Genomic DNA, 23,474 nt, shown 5'->3' with positions numbered 1-23,474 from the left:
AGCCGTTTAAACTGAAAAAATTAACAAGACTTTTACTTTATCAGAAAAATCCTAATGGTAAGATTTCAACAATAAAGGATGCCATTAAAGGGTTCGAAGAAGATATAGACGTTACGTTGATTCATTATATTAAGGTCGAAGGAAGTGTATTAAATAGGCTTGAATATGATTTTTCTTTATGCACGAATTGAAACAAATGAATCTGGAGAAGAACAAAGAGAGAACTGATTTTAGTTTGAATATCTCATGTGCTTCTCACAAATTAATACTACTGTATCAGACAACATCCCTAAAAGGCTATAAGGTATATGGGATGCAGAAGAATAAAGAGAGAACTGATTTTATTGAGTCTAGACTGAGTATACATAGGAGTTATACAGCTTTACAGTAACAAGATAAACTCAAAAGAGGATATGACCTATCTAAACATAACCTATATACTAGGAGAAGTTACAACAAAGTCCTAAAGAGTAGGAACTACCAAATCTGAAATTAAAAAAATAGGAACTAGATATTATCCGTTATTAATCCCCGTATAGTTCTAAAATGAATCATCAGGACATATAAAATAGCAAGAAGTGCCCAGCACCTCTAATTTTTGAAACGTCAATTACTGAATCTTTTAAAATGCGAATTTATCTATATTGAGATATTACATCTATAAATCATACTTTTACATAGTCGGTATTGGCTATTTAAAAGTATTTATGATTTCTTAATACATATATAGTGATCTGACAAAAAAAGCTACTTTTGGATTCTTTAACAGTACATTATACTTTGCATCCGCCACTGATTTATCAAATATGACTATCGCAAATCTCAGGTGCAAATGTAGTAAGTACGTCCATCATCACTGAAGTAGTTCCTCAGAATATCTTCAAATGGGTTGTCATCTTTAGTAGTCACATTAGAATCAGAATTCTCTGTTTGCTCATCAAGGTAGAAAATTTTAACACCAAGTTCTTTAAATTCAGCAAACTGAGGGTCTCCCATAACCTGAATGACATCTCCTTGTTGAAACAAATTCTCAACTTTCCAATAACTAAACCACATCATCCCACTTTTATTATCTTCTGGAAGGCCAAACCAAGCAGGATAAAGAGCCCAGTTTAAATCTTTTGTTTGGTTTCTTATCCAAATGGATGGTCCATCATACAAGCCAACGTTGGTGTATGCGTCAGGACATTTGTACACAAAGCAAATGCTCAAACCATTTATTATTCTATGGCTATCAACATTTTGTAGGGTGCAATAGACATCTGCTGCATCTGTGAACTTGTAGCTGAACCAATTACTGGGTATGCTTTCGCCAGGCAAAAATGTAGAGAAAACACCACGGTGGTACAATATCTGAGACAGTAAATTAATTAGATTTCCATCTTCCTAGTTTGAAACATAATATAATTGTGTAATTTAACATGCGCTATTTTTAGCAACTTAAACTTTTAAATAAGATAGATCACACAATTCAACATATCTAAGCAGAGCAGGCATGAGACCCTAAGTCCAAATTATTCTCATCGCCACACAAAAGGTTAGAAATGTTCCCAGGTGTTTTACCATGAAAAAGATTCATGCTCACACGTGAAGGGCAGGTTGGTACAAAACTCATTTTTACTTTTGGTTTTTTGCGAGATACTATTCGATTGTCTTGATCTCCAAATAAAATGATATAACAATCCACAGTTTCATTTGTCAATTTAATCATTATCTTTACAAGTAGTTTATTGTTATTCTTCTACCTAGTTTGTTAACATAAATTTGGCTCCTTTTCATTTCCTCGAGTTCTTACTTGGATGAGTTACACATGTCTCATCTTAATATCAATGATTTAGATTTAATTAATTAACGCACGTAAAAAGAGTGTAGGAGAGACAAACATGAGGAGGGAATTCCTTAGGCGATAGTGAAAATGAACTTGATATGTCATCTTGTACAAAGCTTGGGTATTCATTTCGTACTCTTCCAGCATTGTACGCACGACCAAATACAAGAGAAACCACAATACTTTTCATCGTAGGTTCCAAATTTGAAATTCCCATGTTGGCAAGCACTTGAGTATCAGCATTTTCCAGTGGCTCTAACTTGAACACACCTTCCGCTTCAACTAGATTGATGCAATTTATATAACCTTCCACTGGATGCCCTTTTGCACAGGAAGCTACTTTCTCCAATGATATGCATCCATCAGCATTTAAGTCCGTAACATTCGATGGTATCCCTTCAAGACATTTGAGCTTTGTACAATACGCAATGTTCAGAGTTTTAAGCCGCGTAAGATTCTTGATGCTATCTGGTAAATTGTTAATTGGATTTCCTCCTAAATCTAACCAATCTAGCAAGCTCATAATGCCTAAATCAACCTTACTTAAAGCATCTGGAGATATATTACATTTTGCAATATTTAATACATGCAAAGACTTAGGAAAATGGATTTCTTGAATTCTAGGAGATACCCTTTGGGCCCAGGCCCAAGACCATAAGGATGAATACCATGGTGGGCCCCCAAATTGATCAGAAGTAATTGCCACACTATTCATAGAGATACCATCAGCATAAAGCTCCTTTAGTGATGTCAATTTATCCAGCTCTGTTGGTAGGTATTCAATATTTGAGCAGCCTGATATGTTAAGTGTTTCAAGAGATTTTAACTCACATATGCTATCTGGAAGGCTCTTTAGTTTCTGACAATCTTTAAGGTTCAAAAGGATGAGTTTTTGCAAACATCCAATGGTGTCATGAACATTGATTAACTTGGTACAATGTTCAAGTTTCAACCTTTCAAGATTGGGAAGGCCCGAGAAATCCGGTGTTGTGATGAGCTCATAGCAATAGCCTAGATCCAGTATCTCTAGGAATTTGAGAAACTAATACATCAAAAAAAGAAGATAACGTCATTTGTTAGGTACGCGTTAAAGTTAAGTGTCAAATTTAGCCCATAAAAATATCTCTCCCAGAGTCAGGCGAGTAGGGCAGGATACATATACTGAACATGGCGCAAGTTAGCCTTTAAAAAAATTGGGCCAATTCGGGTTGCTTATGTAGTCTAATTGTCCCATTAGAAAAATTATCAAGACATAGTCAAAAAAGTTTTCTTTTCCTCAGTTTGGATTGTTTGATGTAGTAATGATAAATGAAAAGCTCTTATTGGTTTGATTTGGAAGATTATGAAAGAACAAAGAAACAAATGAATAATAATTTGAGTCAGGTATGTGGGCTTATGACCTATTATTTAATCCAAATTGACGGGCATATCTTAACTAAAGCAAACATTGAACTAGTTATCACATTTACATTTATTAATCGGTCCGTTTTAATCCACCAAATGTAGCCCAATTCACCCTTTTGACAACCCAGTGAGGATAAAATAAAATGAATAGAGTCAATAGACAAATACCTTGCATCCATTCCAAAGTAGTTTCAAGCTGCTGTATCGCATGTCAATGGAAACAACATTTCCCATTGGAAAATCATTTGGTATAGACTCCTCTGGGAATCCAATCCAACATAGCCATCTCAATCCCTTAGGAAAATTCTTGTAACTTCCATTGACTTGAACTTTGTTGAATTGGAGAAACTTTAGCTTGTGCATTTTCTCAAAGGCATCAGTTCTCACATCTTGTAAACTAGAATTTCCTTTTGTACTCCAAAAGCTAATTGCATTTTGCCTCACTGGTATTGAGGGGCTGAAGTACTTTTCTTTCTTTATCATACGCATATCGAGTACCATCCCTTGCACTGCCTCTGTTCCCTAATGTAAAACACAAAAGAATAAAAAAGAACCATCAGAAATACGTGACACGTACAAAAAAAAGTATGACCATCTGCCTAATCCAACTTGGTAGGCTGAGTTATCGATGCCTGTGCCAGTGAGAGGTAACATGGCATGTCACCCAGTGGAATATATATACCAAACATCTACTATATACATAAGAAAAATTGATTTTTATTCAATATGATTTTCGAGGAAGAATGTTCGGATGACCCCCTTCCGCCCCTCTAACTCCGCCCATTGGTGCATCCAACTAACCCAGACATCACCATTATCAGAAAGGGAGAAAAGGAAAACTTTGTACATAGGAACAAGGTGACAAGATATTCAAATGAAATAAAAACATGCTTAGTTACTTACTATTTTTCCTCTTAGGACATTGTAAGAATCCGAATGTTGCCAAAGTCTACTACGTTTTCCAGATCCAAAAGAAACAATGTCTCTTCCCATATCTCGTACTAATTGATGCATTCTTATCTCATTTACATATTCATCAATTGTCACTAAACTTCGATCAACAAGATTTTGAATCCCCACCAATGTGTAAAAAGTCAATTTATATTCATAGTCAAAAAAGTTTTCTTTTTCCTCAGTTTGTTTGATGTAGTAATGATAAATGAAAAGCTCTTATTGGTTTGATTTGGAAGATTATGAAAGAACAAAGAAACAAATGAATAATAATTTAGTCGGCCTATGTGGGCTTATGACCTATTATTTAATCCAAATTGACGGGCATATCTTAACTAAAGCAAACATTGAACTAGTTATCACATTTACATTTATTAATCGGTCCGTTTTAATCCACCAAATGTAGCCCAATTCACCCTTTTGACAACCCAGTGAGGATAAAATAAAATGAATAAGAGTCAATAGACAATACCTTGCATCCATTCCAAAGAATGTTTCAAGCTGCTGTATCGCATGTCAATGGAAACAACATTTCCCATTGGAAAATCATTTGGTATAGACTCCTCTGGGAATCCAATCCAACATAGCCATCTCAATCCCTTAGGAAAATTCTTGTAACTTCCATTGACTTGAACTTTGTTGAATTGGAGAAACTTTAGATTGTGCATTTTCTCAAAGGCATCAGTTCTCACATCTTGTAAACTAGAATTTCCTTTTGTGCTCCAAAAGCTAATTGCATTTTGCCTCACTGGTAAAAGTACTTTTCTTTTTTTATCATATTCATATCAGTACCATCCCTTGCACTGCCTCTGTTCCCTAATGTAAAACACAAAAGAATAAAAAAGAACCATAAGAAATACGTTACACGTACAAAAAAAAGTATGACCATCTGCCTAATCCAACTTGGTAGGCCGATCGATCAAGGGAGAGGTAACATGGCATGTCACCCAGTGGCATATATATAGTCAAGGTGCACCTAATGAAATTTTCAAAAGCCATGCTTGATAAGAAAAATTGATTTTTATTCAATATGATTTTCGAGGAAGAATGTTCGGATGACCCCTTCCGCCCCTCTAACTCCGCCCATTGGTGCACCCAACTAACCCATGTACATCACCATTAGTAGGAACAAGGTGACAAGATATTCAAATGAAACAAAAACATGCTTAGTTACTTACTATTTTTCCTCTTAGGACATTGTAAGAATCCGAATGTTGCCAAAGTCTACTACGTTTTCCAGGATCCACAGGTGCTTCTCGACGAACAATGTCTCTTCCCATATCTCGTACTAATTGATGCATTCTTATCTCATTTACATATTCATCAATTGTCACTAAACTTCGATCAACAAGATTTTGAATCCCCACCAATGTGTAAAAGTCACATTTATCTAATATCCAAACACAAAATCTTTCTTTATCCACACAAAGAAACAACAAAGGTGAAGGAACAAGTTCTGATCATGATCATCTTCCAATAATTCATAACTTAATCTCAATTTGTCAACAATTTTATTTGTGGGAATATCTCTCAACTTTTCTATAGCACTTCTCCACACTTCCTTAGATTTTCCGGCCAACGACGAACCGATAACTTGAAGAGCTAATGGAAGTCCTCTACACCATTCAATCAGTTCCTCTGAGCACTCTCTGTAATTATAATCTTCACTTATTGGATTGTTTTCACCAAATGCATGCCAATTGAAGAGCTCAGTTGCTTCAATTGTGTACAAAATTTCAACTTCATGTACCTCATGGCCTAATTGAGGTCTTAATAAACTCTTGTGCCTAGTTGTCACAATTATTTTACTTCCATAGCCAAACCAATCTTTCATGTCAACTATTGCTTCAACTAAATCAGGCTCATCAACATCATCAAGAACATGCAGAATTTTTCTGAAACACAACGCATTTCTTATCTTGATGATTCCTTCATCAACACTTGATATTTTAACTTTTTCATTCTTAAGAAGGGTAGAAAGAAGTTGCTTTTGCAAAGAGATGAGACCATTAGGGAGTTTTGAAGTTTCTCTAATGCTTGCCAAAAAACAACTACTTTCAAAATATCCAAAGTTTAAATTGTAGACAAATTTGGCAAGAGTTGTTTTCCCAATTCCACCAATGCCACAGACTAGAAGTATTCCAATATTATTATTAGATCCATCTTGAACCCAGGAATTTATGGGTCTGGCTCGACGATGTATTCCAGTTGTACAAGAAGAAATATATAAGGCTGGACGACTTAGTCTTGTGCTGATAACATTAATAATCTTCTTGATGAAAGTGGATTCATGCCTGAAATATCCATAATATTATAGGAAATCAAACATTTAAGTACTAACAAGTGTCCTCTTGCTATGAGAATATCAATACGGGAGAATAATCACCAAAAAAGAAGACTACTTTAAGTTCAAATAAATCATAGTAATTGTTAAATCTCCCTACAATTGCTTTTGGTAATAAATACATTTTTTTGAGTTTAAATTATATACACTATCAGTATACTTTTTTTCGCAATATCAGGTCATCCAAAGGATATGTACATGTAAGTCTCCTTAAGATTTGAGATTTGTAATCTTGAAAATAAGACAAGTTATCTACTATAACAAATAAAGATAACCTGATGGTGTAAAAATTTCTTACACTGACGATACTTGAATAAAGAATAAAAACTTACTGATATTGAAGGACCATTCCTGCCAAATCAGCAGCTTGGCTAAGTGCATCCTTCCATTTCTTTAACTTGGCCTCCCATTCTTTTTCATTATTTTCATGTACTTCACACTTGAATTTTTCTTCATGTTTATCTAATGCTTCTCCAAAACTTCCCTTGTGCTTCCTTAGATTGGAAGGATCAACATGGTAGAATATAGGTAATATTGTACATGCAAACTTCATTTTATGTTCAAGAATTGCAACAAGTTGATCCAAGCACCAACTAGAAGATGCATAATTTTGTGAGAATACAATGATAGACATCTTTGATTCTTGTATTGCTTTAGGCAACTCTGAATTAATATCTTCTTCGCTTCTGGCTTCATCATCACCACCTTGGAACGTGCGAAATCCGGCTTGTTTTAAAGCTATGGAGAGGTGATCACTGAAATTTTTACCTGTGTCTTCACTTTTGAAACTCAAAAACACATCATATGAATCTCTAGAATTGTTGAATGATTGATCATAAGCTAATTGTTTGTTGGCCATTGAACAAAGTTCATCTATGTTAGCTAGCCACCAAAATAATAGTAATGAATTTTCTGTTATTTTACCTAGGAGCTTGAGTAAAGTTATAAAGTTTGAGGTTTAGGACTTTCGATTAATACAGTATGTAAAGTTGATATTTCTGCTATATAGAAGCACGGGTTTGAAAGCAGGATCGTCGTCCAAGGGCAATTCGATAATTTTAATAAGTCCACATGTCCCATCAAGGTGCAGGCTATTAAATTTACATATTGCCATGTGTATCATCACGTTGGAGGAAATGAAATTTGTGTACATTTCTGAAAATGTGGGCCCTAAATGTAGGCCCTATTTAGCAGCATCCTAGAATCATGTTTTCTTTCTTTCTTTCTAAAATTGATGTGACATCTAGTCTGATTGATTGTTCAATTTTGCTACTTTCAATTAAAGTAAACAAATACGGTATTTACTAAAATATAAAATTTAGTATTCCACATTTCAATTTAAGTTTTCTAATTTAATTAGGTATGGAGTATACGCAAAAAAGAAAGTTTTTAAAATCTTGTGATTTTAAATTAAAAATTATGTAATGTACCTAAACACTCTTTGAACCTCATAGTGTTAAACATGCAATGTAGAATTTGAATTGAGAAGATATCATATATAAAAAACAATCAACATACTAAAAAGAAAAACTAGATGCTTGAATTGAAATGGAAGGATTAGTTATAAATTTAAATAGAATATATATTATGAACTAATAAAAATTTGATTTATTTTTTAAACTTACCAAATTAAAATTTGATAAAACTAATAAGTGTGTTTTGGGTCCAATTTATAACACCAACAATATAATCTTTTTACATTTTAAAATTAATCAAATCAAAACTTAATATGTTATAATATATTGCATTACTTTGCAAATTAGTTCATAATGCTTAATACTAATATTTTTCTACTATATAAAAGAGTGGGTTAAAAAGCAAGGATCGTCGTCCAAGGGCAATTCAGTATGTTACAATATCTTGCATTATTTTGCAAATTAGTTTATAATTCTTAATACTAATATTTTTCTACTATATAGAAGAGTGGGTTAAAAAGCAAGGATCGTCGTCCAAGGGCAATTCAGTAATTTTACTAAGTCCACGTGTCCCATCAAGGTGCAGGGTGATGGACCATGTTTATTAAAAATGATTGATTTAAATAAAATATTTTTCATTTAAAAATAACAATATAATTAATCAATTTTCACATTTACACTTACTCTAATAAATGTGAAAAGATATTAATGTGACGAAATGAAAAGTAATGGAGTAGTAAACTGAATCAAAAAATAAAGAAGACTAATTTAATCAAATTATTCTTTTAATGAATATTTATGAAAAGAGTGTTCAAAAAAACAAACATAACAACTAATTAAGCAGATGAAGTGCTTGAAATTAAAATAAGCTAGGAGTGTTCACTAAAATTTTAAAATATGGTTCTTTGTTTAATGAGAAAATCAAATTTATATTTTGTTTCATTTTAAACATTTGAAATTAGTTTAGCTATTTGAACTAATGTATGTTTAGTTTAATTTTATAATTAATCAAATTAGATTTTCATTTAAAAAAGGTACTATTTGAGTCTAATATATGTACATTGACAAGGCAATATTTTTGCACTTTTAAATTAATGAAATTAAAATCTAATGATTATAGCATATTACTTCGATTAGTGTTTAATATTGCTATTCTTTTGTCTCAAATAAGAAGGGGAAAACAGTTTCCTTTTAAGCAAGTTATCTCTTTTTAAAAAATATTAATGAAATTATTATATTGAGGTATTTGAGTACCCACAAACTCTATACTCTAATCAAAAGTTAATAAAATAAAGTTTTGGATACGGAATATGAATTATTATATTGATTGTGCTTTTTTATATACAACTTATTGGCAATTAGAGATGTAAAAGAATTTAAGCGAACTTGTGTTAGTGGGTAAGGCACAAGGTAAGAATTTTCATTAACTTTTGTCAAATGGTACTCCCTCCGGTTTAAAATAAGTGTCCAGTTACTCTTTTTCACGCTCTTTAAGAAAACATTGCTAACTCCTAGGAAAAAAATTGGTATTTTGATTAAACTATTCTTAATTAATAAGATTCTTACTTATTTATTGTCTTGAGTAAATAAGAATAAATATGAAAAATAATTAATTTCTTCTTAATTTTGTAAGTATACACTTATTTTGAATCAAAAAAAAAAAAGGCTAGATAAACAATTATTTTGAACTGAAGGGAGTATATATGTAAACAACATCGTAGAAACCGTGTCACTTACCAATGATGCATCAATGCCCATCTCTCCTTTGCAATTTCATATCGAAACAAATTCAATTACGAATAGTTATTCCAAGCTTTACCATATTAGGCCCGTGCATATCTAGTTTGATTATTATATGATGATAAATTCTTGTATCTAGATCCTTCTAGCTCCGTACTAATCTTTAATTTTCTACTCAATATTTCTTAACCAATTAACATCATGCACTTATTCATTTTTATATTATAATACCTTATATCTTTACTTGTGTCTTAAAATTTTAAATATTATTTTCACTTGTGAGTTGTAATTCGTCCGAAATCTCTGATTAAACATGGAGAAATCCTAAGCTTCTCACAAGACCTTCGGCGCTAATTGAGTGATGCTCTATTCCTAATGACTACATGGTTCAAGCATGGCCTAGATTTAGAAGTCGTTGTCATGCAATGGTGGAGAATATATTCCTTACATGCAAAGTACAAATGAATATATTCACTTAAAAATAAAAATAAAAATAAAAAGATACATATGTCTGTCTGTTTACTATTTTAAAATATTTCTCGGGGTATATAAGAAATCGGCACACTAGTAATTAGAAAGCGTACATTCTAAAAGAAATTAGTCCTGGGCTCTTCTGCTATGGAAAGGAGGACATTCGAAATCTCTTGGACATAATGTTTTTCTTTCATTCTTGGACATAACTATTGCTATTTATTTGTTAAGTCTTTTCCTCAATTTACCTAATTAATTTGGTCGCAACAAGGGTTATTTAAAGATTTGAGGGTTGATCACTAGTCTTTTGGAAATTATATAGTATGAAGGTGTGATTATGGGATTTACACATTCTTAACTTGTACCATATTCAAGATATAATATAATCATTCCCCTGGCAAAGCCTACAGTCTATATTTTAAGAATTTCGGGTACCAATTAAGTGGCCCAGAACCAAAAAGTAAAAGCAGATCAGGTGGAATTATTTGAAGCGCGTATATATCTTATCCGCTGATGTTGTCCCCAAGAGTACGTTGATACATTAATAGATGTTCTCTTCCTAATGGTGAGTGGTGACGATGCCGTTGGTGTAGGCCAGAATAAAAAACTACTTACCTTTTAACAAGTTATTCACTTCTAAAAAATTAGAAGTATTTTTATCAACTTACCCCTCAGTAAATGCTTAGTAAAAGAAAAGCTACTTAATAATCTTGTTATGTAAAAAAAGATAATTTTAGAAGAATCAGATCAATTTCTTCTTAAAATTCTAAAACACTACTTATTTTGAAACACAGTAAAAAACCTAAAATACCATTTACTTAGAAATGGAAGGAGTACTTTTTTTTTTTTTTTTAATTCTCCACAAGATGGAATTTTCCTCCACATGGTGGGGATCGGAGAATATATTACAAGCAAAGTTATTTGTTTTTGTTGGATACTTCTGTGCGCAAATAGATTGGCAACACTTGTAAGGGTACATGATAATGGTATCTTAGGTGCATGATACACTCCTGTTTTTTACTACCGAGTCCAGCAAATGCAATAACATTAGTCTTTCCTACATTAAGCTGAAAATGAATGAGACTATTAATATTAATATATTGAGAAAACAAAATACATCTCTAGGATTTAAAATCTTAGTAAAGAGTTTATTTTTCATATGATGTTTAATCAGTACGAGCTAAAGAATTTCAAGTGTGCCGTCAAGGACAAGTAGAGTGTGTGTGAGGTGGGTTGATTCGATATGGTGCAAAATTTGATATGAGCTAAATAAATTCCAAATATGTTAAATTACAAGTAAATTGTTGACTTTCACGTGAGGTAAAATTTTCTGTTCTTTCTTTTTAATGTTTACATATGTCTCGACAAAATGGAATTTTGTAGTCTTCCCAGCTCCTCTATTTTTCTAAGAAAACTAGTTTGCGCACTACAATATAGTTTGAAAAGATAGTAATTTATAAAGAATTGTATCAAGTAAAATTTTCATTTGCATAATGACACTTGAAGACATTATATTCAATAGTCTTTTTAGTGAGATCGTAAAGTCTATGTTAACAACATTAATGGTTTACTCCATGCTACCTCCAGGTCAGATTTCTCACCTCTTGATATTATTATTATTATTATTATTATTATTATTATTATTATTATTATTATTATAAAAGCATAAAAGCAAAAAAATATATAATAGGGAGATACGAACACAAAAAAGAAAGAAAGAAATAAGGAGAAGGGACAAGTTCGAGTTATTGCAAAGCGCAATTTGCACGATCGCCCTTTGTCGGGGGTGGTCTTTAGTTTTTGCTCAGTGTTTGTGCTGGTTTTGTTTGCCTCCTTCGCAAAATATCCCGAGGTTCTGGGTTCGAACCTCGGCTTAGTCATCAAAATAAAAACAAAATCGCAAAGCAAGGCTTTGCAAAAAGTTCTGCCTTATGGGGCAGACTGTTAGTTAAGGCATAACTAAAAGTTTGCCGGAGAGGGCAAAACTTTTCCTTAAGGCATAAACTACAAGTTTTCCTTATAAGGCAAAGTTCTGTCCTCTCCGGCAGACTTTTAGTTATCCGCCCCATAAGGCAGAACTTTTCCTTAAGGCATAACTAAAAGTTTGCCTTATAAGGTAAAGTCTATGCATTAAGGAAAAGTTATGCCGTATGGGGCAGACTTTTAGTTATGCCTTAAGGCAAAGGATGTTGCATAAGACATAACTTTTTGCAAAGCCCTGCCTTGCAATTTTTTTTTTTTTGACTGACCGGGGGTTCGAACCCAGAACCTCAAGGTATTTTCGGCCACCTTTTCAAGCGAAGAGCAAAACTTAAAGACCAACAATTCGAGAGACAAAATTTAAAGACCACCCCAAAAGAAGGATAATCCGCGCAAAAAAATGTATTGCAAATACGTAAAAGCTAAAGCCCAAAGGGAATTAAGAGAGTAAGAAAAAAAGATGGCCCAAATGGAAACCAAAACATTTTTTTTGCGCGGATTGGCCTTCTTTTGGGGTGGTCTTTAATTTTTGTCCCTCAAATTGGTGGTCTTTAATATTTGTCCTTCTCTTAACACCCAGAGGTCCTGGGTTCGAACCCAGGCTCAGTAAAAAAAAAAAAAAAATCGCAATGTTCGCAGGGCAGAAGTTGGGATTTGCAAGGCAGAAGTTGGCTTTAAGATAAACTTTTACCCAAAATTAGGCCTTAAGGCAAACGTCTGCCTTAAGGCCTAACTTTTGCCCAAAGTTAGGCCTTAAGGCAGAGGTTTGCAAAATTCCAGCAAATTTTTTTTTTTTTTTTGCCTTAAAGCAGAGTTTGAAACCCAACTTATGCCCCGCGAATCCCAACTTATGTCGTGCGATTTTTTTTAATTTTTGACTGAGCGGGGGTTCGAATCCGGAACCAAGGGGCTTTTAGCGAAGGACAAAAATTAAAGACCACTGATTTGAGGGACAAAAATTAAAGACCACCCCCAGCGAAAGACAATCCTGCAAATTGCCCAAACCAAAAAAGTCGGCCCATCAAAAATATGAGATTTACACCGAATCATTGGTCCAGACTCATTCCGCATTGGGGTCATTTGTACTTTTGCTCCTATTTTGTGCTGGTCTTTAGTTTTTTGTCCCTCTAGACAAATAACATTTTCGTGAGGCATAAATTTAAATTTTCGCATCAAAATATCCCACAAGTTATGCGTCCTTAAAAAACTTATGTCCTACTAGGCATAAGTTCGATTTTGAAGGGCAAAAATTAAAGACCAACCCATTTGAAGGGAAACCGTGCAATTTCTTCAAAACCAATCTACTACAAGGCTAATTACAAGGTAAGTGTGATGACCCGCCACGTCATCATGCCACCTAAGTGCCATTTGGAGCTATTTTTGCCATGTGGATGCTTACATGGGAAAAAGTCTAGCATGTGTTGGATGATTCTAGAGCTATGGAGATTCACATGGAGATGCTTACAGATATTTATGGACTTGCTAGAAGATTCCTTAAGAAGACCTTAGAATATTCTAGCCTAGTGGATAATACTAGAGAAGGGACTTCTTTGTAAATATGTAGGGACTTATACATTAATTATTATTTGCATACTAGTCCCTAGGTGAGTAGTATAAATAGAGAGGCATCCATTTGTAAAATCCATCAAGCAAAATCAATCAAGTCTTCTATAATAAAAAGCTCCCTTCTAGCAAATTTCTCTTGTTTTTCTCAATTACTATTCCCTTAGCGATCTTGAGTATAGTAAACTAGGCTGACTTGGCATAGCAAGATCGTGAGCAAGTTGTGCAAGAACGTGAGCGAGTTGTCAAGTGCCGCACGTGCGCTTAGTTGAAGACTAAGGACGTGACAACGTGATATCAGAGCAAAGCTTACGACTAAGGAAATGACAAACGACGGAGAAATCAACGCTGCTAAAACCTAAGCCAACGTCATCCAGGATGCTGCTGGTAAGAAAGGCCATAACAAAAAGAGGATTGTCGCCAACCAGAGCCAAGAGGTTCCACTAGAGATTGTGTCAAATGAAGGGCTTACATCCCAAGAACCATCTACCACTAAGGCGAGCGAGGATGATGTGGAGGTCCTATCCGAGGACGTCTCGCTCGTTAAAGAGTGGGCTATGAAGGTTAATGTGGGGATGGACGCCATCGACATATTTGGCCAACATTTGGGCAAGGTGGAGGGCACTTTCTTGGCGTTCTTGAGGGCATACTCTGAAGAAATTGAAAGCATCCGAAATGACTTGGAGGGCGTATGCGGTGAGATTGAGGTAAAGCAAACCATCACCGCCTTAGAGTGCGGACACGTGGAGGCGTTGAGTACTATTGATGCTATGAAGGCAAAGATAGTGGCACTTGAAGAGCAGGTCAACGTTGGTGTGACCGAGGCAGCCAACAATGTTGTCGTGACGAAGGAGGCTAAGATCGAGGATCCCAAGCCACCAGTGTTCAAAGGGATTCGTGATGCATAAGAGGTGGAGAATTTTCTTTGGCACTTGGAGAACTATTTCAGGCATGGCAAAGTGAGGGACGATGAGGCCAAGATCAATACCGCTGTGTTGTACCTAACGGTAGACCATGCTATGGTGGAGAAGAAGGTCACCGAATGACGAAGAGGTCTATGCACAATCAACACGTGGGATCGGTTCAAGAATGAGTTCAAGCGGCGTTCTTCCCAAATTTGTACGAGGCAAGGTGCAAACTTAGAGAGTTGAAGCGGACGAGGAGCATTCGCGACTATGTCAAGAGTTCACCACCCTTATGCTTCAAATTCCCAACCTCACGAGCGATGACTTGTTATTTCACTTCATGGACGGGTTGCGAGCTGGGCTCGACAGAGTTGCAACGCGGCAAGTCGGGGATATGACTCAAGCCATAGTGGAGGCCGAGTCTTTGATGGATTTCAAGCATGACAAACGCGACAAAGGCAAAGGTAATGAGTCGAGGGGTGGCAATACCAAAGGTGGGGAGACCGTGGTAAGAACAAGGACTCTCGGCAACACTACTCAGGGACTCGAAATGCCAACAAGTTCGATGGCAAAAAGTCAAGTGGTCGTCGAGGGCTATGCGAAGAAGGCGCATATCGACAAGAAGGGATGCTACATATGTGTAGGACCACACGGCTTCGTAAATTGCCCCGACTCGCAGCCTCCCACTCGTGCAATAGTCCGTGAACAAAAGGAGCGACGCAAAGAGAGTTCGAGCACGCACGAGCGCTTGGGTATGATAAGTATATGTCGGCGGCCCAATCGACAAGCAACCTATCCAACCCGACGAGAATAAAAATCAATACGTGGTTCACCGTAAACAACAAGCTCGCTCGTGCATTGGTGGACAACGGGAGCGACTCACAATTTTGTGACCGAAGGCACGGCACGAAAGATCGTAGTTGAAGCTTGCTCCATTAACGCCCTCGTCGAAGACCGTGAATGCTAAAAAATGCTCGTGGTGTAGCTAATGGCGTTAGTTTCAAATTGGGCGATTGGAAAGGTACGACAAATTTTATCGCCACTACTATGGATATCTTTGACATTGTTCTGGGGCAAAAGTTCTTTAGGCATTGCCGTGCGATGATCGACTCCTACCTCAAACGTCTCTTGGTCTTGGAGTGAGAAGGAGCTTGCATGGTGCCTACAGTGACCATGCCGCATGCGAAGGGCCAAACACAACTTTCAGCTATGTAGCTAGTCAAAGGTCTTAAGAAAGGAGAGCCGACATTCATGGCAACCATTGCAAGTTTGGAAGAATACAAGGGCTCCCAGGAGACACTGCCGCCTTGCATAGATAAATTGCTCGAGGAAAACAAGGATGTCATGCCCGATGAGCTACCTAAGCGCTTGCTTCCTAGACGCGAGGTGGATTATAAGATTGAGTTGGAGCTAGGGGCCAAGCCACCCGCATTCGCCTCTTATCGCATGGCACAGCCTGAGTTGGAGGAGCTTGGGAAACAACTAAAGGAGTTACTAGATGCCGGCCACATTCGCCCATCAAGGCACCCTTTGGTGCACTGGTGTTGTTTCAAAAGAACAAGGATGGATCATTGCGCCTGTGTATAGACTATCGGGCACTTAATAAGGTCACAGTGAAGAACAAGTACCTGATCCGGCTCATTGCCGACTTATTTGATAGACTTGGACAAGCCAAGTACTTTACCAAAAGTGGATCTTCGCAAGGGTTACTACCAGGATCGGATTGTAGAAGGGGACGAACCAAAGACAACCTCTGTGACAAGGTACGGAGCCTTCGAGTGGTTGGTGATGCCCTTCGGCTTAACCAACGCACCCGCTACATTTTGCACTCTCATGAATGAGATCTTTCATCCCTACCCGGATCGGTCGTGGTAGTCTACTTGGATGATATACCATCTGTGCTAACACTTGGGAGCACGTGGAACACTTACGAAAGGTTTTCCAAATCTTACGAGAGAACGAGCTATACATCAAGAGGGAAAAGTGTGAGTTTGCACAATCAAAGGTGCACTTCTTGGGCATGTCATTAGCAATGGCGAGCTACGCATGGATGAGGCTAAGGTACGGCTATCCAAGTGCGAGGCACCTTTCACAAAGAGTAACCGAGTTGAGATCCTTCCTTGGACTTGTTAACTACTACCGGCGTTTTATCGGTGGCCTATTCGAGCAAAGAAAAGTTACCTCGACCGAGTTGTTAAAGAAGAACAAATCATGGGGATGGACGGACCTCGCCAAAAGGCGTTTGAAGACCATAAGGCAGCCATGACGGAGAGGCTAGTTCTAGCCTGTGACTTTAGCAAAATGTTAGAGGTGCATCTACGGATGCTTCGACTTTGCCATTGGAGGTGTCACCCGACGCAAGATAGGCATCCCATAGCGTTTGAGAGCGCAAGTTGAATGATACGGAGCGGCGTTACACGGTGCAAAGAGAAGGAGATGACTGCTATTGTGCATTGTCTTCGCACATGGAGACATTATTTGCTAGGGTCGAAGTTCGTGGTCAAGACTGACAATGTGGCCACTAGCTACTTTCAGACACAGAAGAAGCTCACACCGAAACAGGCTAGGTGGCAAGATTTCTTGGCTGAGTTCGACTATGTGCTGGAGTATAAGCCGGGCAAGTTGGGATATCCGAGAGGCTATAAAGGAAGGCATGCAACATGATCCCACAGCTAAGCAGCTTATGGAGCTAACCACCCAGGGGAAGACGAGACGCTTTTGGGTGGAAGATAGTCTATTGATAACGTCCAAATTCACTCCTCAAAGAGAAAGTGTACACGGTCGTATGCAATATAATTTACCCAACTATGAGTCGGGGTCGATCCCAAAGGAACAATATACTAGGCGATTTAAACAAGTAAGGAATTATCACTTTCTACGCTAAGCCAAACACTTGATAATATTTTGATTTTAAGAAAATTATAACTAATGCAAAAATGTAAACTAATCTAGAAAGCGAATAAAATGATCAATGGCCACAAGCATGGATACAAGGAACTCTCAAATAACGATCCAATGTAGTTTATGATTTTACAACTAAGAGCGGGTTTATGTTAATAGATAATGGTTTCTAAAATCTCATTGAAAGTCTTCTAACCAAATCAATGAATTTCACTCTAAGCTTTTCCAAGCCTTAGAGTGTGATATCAAGCACAACCAATTGAATCTCAAAGTAACTTTCCTATTCCTAAACTCGAAGTTATTAGATGGGTTTAATGACCAAATTCTTGTTAATTAATCTTTCCCAACCTAGATTTCCTCTTCCGAGCTCGATCAAAGTAAATGGGCGAGTCTTAGGGTTAGCTAATCCCTTAAGAAACATTAAAGAACAAGATTAATTAAATCAACAAAGACCCACTTCAATAAGAATAAAAATCATTCAATACATAAGCAAAACAAGAGTTTCATCCAACACTTTAATCATAGAATATTTCCATAAACAAGATTCAAGTGAAGAAAATAAATACTACACACTTAGATATATAATACAAAGAAAAGAATTGAAGAAATGAATTAAACGTTTAAGAAATGCTCAACCAAATCTTCAAATCTTCAACCCCAAAGTGTGGTGTAGGAACCTAGTCTCCAAAACTTGTATGAAATGGCCAAAGATATGTTTTACAAACCCTAAAAGAGTATTTATAACATTCCAAAAGCGGGAACAAATTGTGGACAAAAATGCCTGCACGTGCGGCAAAGACATGCCGCAACAAGTGCTACTCGCAGGCACAACATCTTGCGACAAGTCTTACTAAGTCTTTGCGTACACATCTTTCGCGCAAGTCTTTCGCTAGCGTGTCTTTGCCGTAAAGTGCTTGTTCTATTTTTGCTCTATTTTGCACCGTTTTGCTCCGTTATGCTCTCCGGGCATCTTATCCTACAAAACGACATAAATACACAAAAATTAACAACAAAAGTGCTTGAAGAGTCACAAAAGCTTAAGAAATTAGCATCGAATATCCCGTAATTTCGCGGCATATCATCTATTGCTCACCACAGGTCGGAGGGTCTACGTGTCGAAGTTTGGAGATACTAGGCGGCGTATTATGAAGGAGAGTCACGACACCTTGTGGGCCGATCACCCAGGTCAACGCCGCACTAGAGCCTTGGTTGAGTCGGTCTACTATCGGCCGCGCACGTGAGGACATGAGTGTTATGTGCGGACTTGTCTTGTGTGCCCGGCAAGACAAAAGTTGAGCAAAAGGCGGCCGGAGGACTTTTGGAGCCACTACCGTGGCACGGAGCGTCCCATGGAAGCGTGACTATGGACTTTATCACTCGTCCACCGAAGTCCGACGGTTATGGCACTATCGTGGTGGTCGTGGATAGATTTTCGAAGCATGCCACTTTCATGCCCCCGGCTTCACCGGGGTGTCTGGGCTAAGGAAGCCACCAAACTATTCTTCGAAGAACGTGGTGAAATATTGGGGATTACCAAGGCATATCATCGGTGATCGAGACCCTCGCTTCACCGGGGAACTTTTGGAGGAGTTGTTTGACATACTGGCGCGGAGTTGCACTTTTCCATTAGTTTCCACCCACAAACGGATGGACAAACGAACGGGTCAATGCCTTATCGGAGTGCTATTTCGAGGCGTTATGTGAGCGCACGTGAAGGATTGGGCAGCGCTTAGACCTAGCCAGCTTCTCCCATAACCTCGCAAATCGGGAGTTTAGTCCACAAAGGGTGGACACCATTTGGCGGACACGGCCAACAACCACAAACTCCACATTCACTAGGTAGCGTTCGGGGAAGAGTTTAGGGGCTTACCATATGGCCAAGAGGTTTGAGGAGCGACTTGACGGTGTTAAGTCCTACTTGGACAAGGCGGAAAAAGAAAGGCCCAGAAGAAGTTTGCCGACCGCGAGCGACTCGTCCCGGCAGATTATAAGGTTGGGGATATGATTTTGGCGAAGTTTAATCCGAGGCGAGCTTTAAGACACTCGGGACGTGCGCACGAACTTGGTACGGATACGAGGGTCGTTGGGATCGTTGTCCAAGGTGGGCAAGATCTCGCCTAAGTTGGAGTTACCGCGCATCTTAAGATTCCGCCTCGTCTTAGATTCATCCCGTCTTCCATGCTAGCGTGCTCAAGCCATACAATGAAGACAAGGATGATCCCAGCCGGGGTCAGTCGAGTCGGGCGCCGATTACCATCACCGTCTCTCATGATCGAGAAATTGAGGCTATCATTGATTACCAGGCTAGGCGAAGACAAGGGCAGAAAGCCACCGCCATGTTCCTCGTCCACTGGAAGGGGCAACCACCGGAAGAGGCCACATGGGAGCGTTATGAAGACTTACGGCAATTTAAAGACAAGATTCGAGAGTTTATGTTGCAGCAATGTGCCGCGGTCGTCGTAACATCAGGCGGGGGAGAGTGTGATGACCCGTCACGTCATCATGGCACCGAAGTGCCATTTGGAGCTATTTTTGCCATGTGGATGCTTACATGGGAAAAAGTCTAGCATGTGTTGGATGATTCTAGAGCTATGGAGATGCTCTAGATATTTATGGACTTGCTAGAAGATTCCTTAAGAAGACCTTAGAATATTCTAGCCTAGTGGATAATTCTAGAGAAAGGACTTCTTTGTAAATATGTAGGGACTTATACATTAATTATTATTTGCATACTAGTCCCTAGGTGAGTAGTATAAATAGAGGGGCGTCCATTTGTAAAATCCATCAAGCAAAATCAATCAAGTCTTCTATAATAAAAAGCTTCCTTCTAGCAAATTTCTCTTGTCTTAGCAAGATCGTGAACAAGTTGGCATAGCAAGATCGTGAGCAAGTTGTGCAAGAACGTGAGCGAGTTGTCAAGTGCCGCACATGCGCTTAGTTGAAGACTAAGGACGTGACATAAGGCATTAAAAAAACATGACATCTATATATTGTATTTCGCTAGCTACAAATCCATGAATTTAAGTGTTACTTCCCTCGTCCCAATTTATATGATATAGTTTGACTAGATACGGAGTTTAAGAAAGAAAGGAACACTTTTGTAACTTGTGGTCTAAAACAAGTCATAAATATTTGTGTGGCTGTAAATTATTTCATTCAGGGTAAAAGGGAAAGTTTTAAGTTAAATTATTTCTAAATATAGAAATGTATCATTCTTTTTGGGACTGACTAAAAAGAAAAGTGTATCACATAAAACGGGACAGAGGGAGTAGTATATTAACAGTTTAAAGATTTTTTATTATGTTATCAGTATGATTTAACTTTTAATAGTCAGTTGCCATTTTGTTAAGTTAACAAGTTAATGGTTAATTTATTACACAGATTTGCATATAAATAGAGATTTGCACATAATTACTTTGTGAATGATGGATTGGCTAAATAATTGCATAAACTTAAACTCAGTTTTGACAAAAAAGTAGCCTTTAATTTCTTTATGCATAAAAAGGTGGAGGGTGATACTGCATGGTATACATAAAGTATACCAATTATACAAGCACTCTGCCATGTTTTCTTCCGCTTGTACATTGTTCCGGGGAATAAAATATCACACAACAAACTTAATTTTATTCCATAATAAGCCATAACATATCTTCATCCAATACATTACACTAAAATGGAGAGGAAATCCTACCGCAGCAAGATTACTTATTTAAGTGACACAAGCAAACATAATATAAATATTTGTAGATCAATATATTTTGAAATATCTTTTTAATTGTTGTCCCACCAGAATTGTGATTGGAGATAATCCACAACTTTCTTTTCAACTTGAAATGCTTTTGTGAGAACATAAGGACTGATTGGTGGATCTGAGCCAAATACTGCATTAGCAATAGTGATAACACCTGCATTTTGACTACTGAGTCCAGACATTGCAACAGCTTTAATCTTTCCAATATTCAATTGAAAATGAATGAGACCAAATGGGAAAACGAACACATCTCCAGCCTTTAGAATCTTGGTAAAGAGTCTATTCTTCATATTTGGGCCGGGGTTTGAAAGGACAAAGCCATTTTGGTAACTCTATGAGGAGTTCCGGCGAGTTTTCTTATGATGGAGTTGGTAAGAATTTACGTGTAAGTTTAACTTATAATATGGTTATGACATATGTACAGAATAGTTTTTAGAATAGTTTAAACATACTTTTTAGGATCGCGCGAAGCGCAGGTATATTGACTAGTTTATACACATTGAATGAATTTCTTAGATCAAAACTATTGAGTTGGGCCGAAATCATGACTCGTATTCTAGCTCCGCCTCTTGCGACAACCACACACAAATCTCAAGTGCAAATGTAGTAAGTACGTCCATCATCACTGAAGTAGTTCCTCAGAATATCTTCAAATGGGTTGTCATCTTTAGTAGTCACATTAGAATCAGAATTCTCTGCTTGCTCATCAAGGTAGAAAATTTTAACACCCAAGTTCTTTAAATTCAGCAAACTGAGGAGACCCCATAACCTGAATGACATCTCCTTGTTGAAACAAATTCTCAACTTTCCAATAACTAAACCACATCATCCCACTTTCATGATCTTCTGGCAGGCCAAACCAAGGAGGGTAAAGCGCCCAATTCAAATCTTTTGTCTGATTTCTTATCCAAATGGCTGGTCCATCGGACAAGCCAAAGTTGGTGTGTGTTTCAGGACATTTGTACACAAAGTAAATGCTCAAACCATTTAGTACTTTGCGGCCATCAACATCTTGTAGGGCGCGATAGACATCTGTTGCATCTGTGAACTTGTAGCTGAACCAATTCGGTATGCTTTCGCCAGGCAAAAATGTAGAGAAAACACCACGGTTGTACATATTCTGTGACAGTAAATCAATTAGATTTCCGTCTTCATATGTTGAAACATAATTACGTAATTAGAAATACGTTATCTTTAGACTTTAGTGAGCAGGCACGAGGTCCTAAGCTCAAATTAATCTCATCACCACCCAAAAAGTTAAAAATGTTTCCAGGTGTTTTACCGTAAAAAAGATTCATGCTCACACGAGAGGGACATGTTGATACAAAACTCATAGGAGTAGTATTTATTTTTGTTTTTTCACGAGATACAACTATTCGATCGTCTCTCCAAAGAAATGATATAACAACCCACAGTTTCACTGGTCAATTTGATCATAATCTTTACAAGTAGTTTAGTGTTATTCTTCTACCTAGTCTGTTAACATGAATTTGGCTCATTTTCATTTCCTCAAGTTCTTACTTGGATGGGTTACTTACACATGTCTCATCTTATTATCAATGATTTTGATTTAATTAATTAATGCACGTAAAAGGAGTGTAGGAGAGACAGACCTGAGGGGGGAACTCCTTAGGCGATAGCGAAAATGAACTTGATATGTCATCTTGTACAAAGTTTGGGTATTCATTTCTAACTCTTCCAGCATTGTACGCACGCCCAAATACAAGAGAAACCACAATACTTTTCATCGTAGGTTCCAAATTTGAAATTCCCATGTTGGCAAGCACTTGAGCATCAGCATTTTCCAGTGGCTCTAACTTGAACACACCTTCCGCTTCAACTATATACATAAGAAAAATTGATTTTTATTCAATATGATTTTCGAGGAAGAGCGTTCGGATGAACCCCTTCCACTTCATTAACTCCGCCGCCCATTGGTGCGCCAAACTAACCCAGACATCACCATTATCGGAAAGGGAAAAAAGGAAAACTTTGTACATAGGAACAAGGTGACATGATATTCAAATTAAATAAAAACATGCTTAGTTACTTACTATTTTTCCTCTTAGGACATTGTAAGAATCCGAATGGTGCCAAAGTCTACTACATTTTCCAGGATCCACAGCTGCTTCTCGACGAACAATGTCTCTTCCCATATCTCGTACTAATTGATGCATTCTTATCTCATTTACATATTCATTAACTGTCACTAAACTTCAAT

General features: G+C 37.2%; 3 protein-coding genes across 4 annotated transcripts; all 3 read right to left on the bottom strand.

Moving 5' to 3' along the window:
- Positions 1-749: 749 nt before the first annotated feature.
- LOC132064496 (disease resistance protein RPV1-like) lies at positions 750-5,563 on the bottom strand. Its single transcript, XM_059457491.1, has 4 exons — positions 5,362-5,563; positions 3,401-3,754; positions 1,884-2,870; positions 750-1,353 (listed from the first exon to the last, which is right to left on the bottom strand). Exons 1-4 carry the CDS (start codon positions 5,482-5,484, stop codon positions 823-825), a joined length of 1,995 nt encoding a protein of 664 aa, XP_059313474.1. The 5' UTR covers positions 5,485-5,563; the 3' UTR covers positions 750-822.
- A 10-nt stretch (positions 5,564-5,573) lies between these two features.
- Positions 5,574-6,346, bottom strand: LOC132062142 (disease resistance protein Roq1-like). The gene is made up of 2 exons (XM_059454776.1): positions 6,315-6,346; positions 5,574-6,234 (listed from the first exon to the last, which is right to left on the bottom strand). Exons 1-2 carry the CDS (start codon positions 6,344-6,346, stop codon positions 5,574-5,576), a joined length of 693 nt encoding a protein of 230 aa, XP_059310759.1.
- A 14,761-nt stretch (positions 6,347-21,107) lies between these two features.
- On the bottom strand, positions 21,108-23,474 carry LOC132064493 (uncharacterized). Of its 2 annotated transcripts, XM_059457488.1 has the most exons (3): positions 23,308-23,474; positions 22,867-23,093; positions 21,108-22,373 (listed from the first exon to the last, which is right to left on the bottom strand). In XM_059457488.1, the coding sequence occupies exons 2-3, from the start codon at positions 23,026-23,028 to the stop codon at positions 21,975-21,977; spliced, it is 561 nt and encodes a 186-aa protein (XP_059313471.1). In that variant the 5' UTR covers positions 23,029-23,093; positions 23,308-23,474; the 3' UTR covers positions 21,108-21,974. The 2 variants fall into 2 exon arrangements, with proteins under 2 accessions (XP_059313471.1, XP_059313470.1); XM_059457487.1 differs by having other exon boundaries at positions 22,867-23,474.

This window comes from Lycium ferocissimum, chromosome 7 (assembly GCF_029784015.1).
Source record: "Lycium ferocissimum isolate CSIRO_LF1 chromosome 7, AGI_CSIRO_Lferr_CH_V1, whole genome shotgun sequence".
Taxonomy (NCBI): domain Eukaryota; kingdom Viridiplantae; phylum Streptophyta; class Magnoliopsida; order Solanales; family Solanaceae; genus Lycium; species Lycium ferocissimum.
Note: the sequence above shows the minus strand (reverse complement) of the source record. Positions and strands in the feature narration are given on the sequence as shown.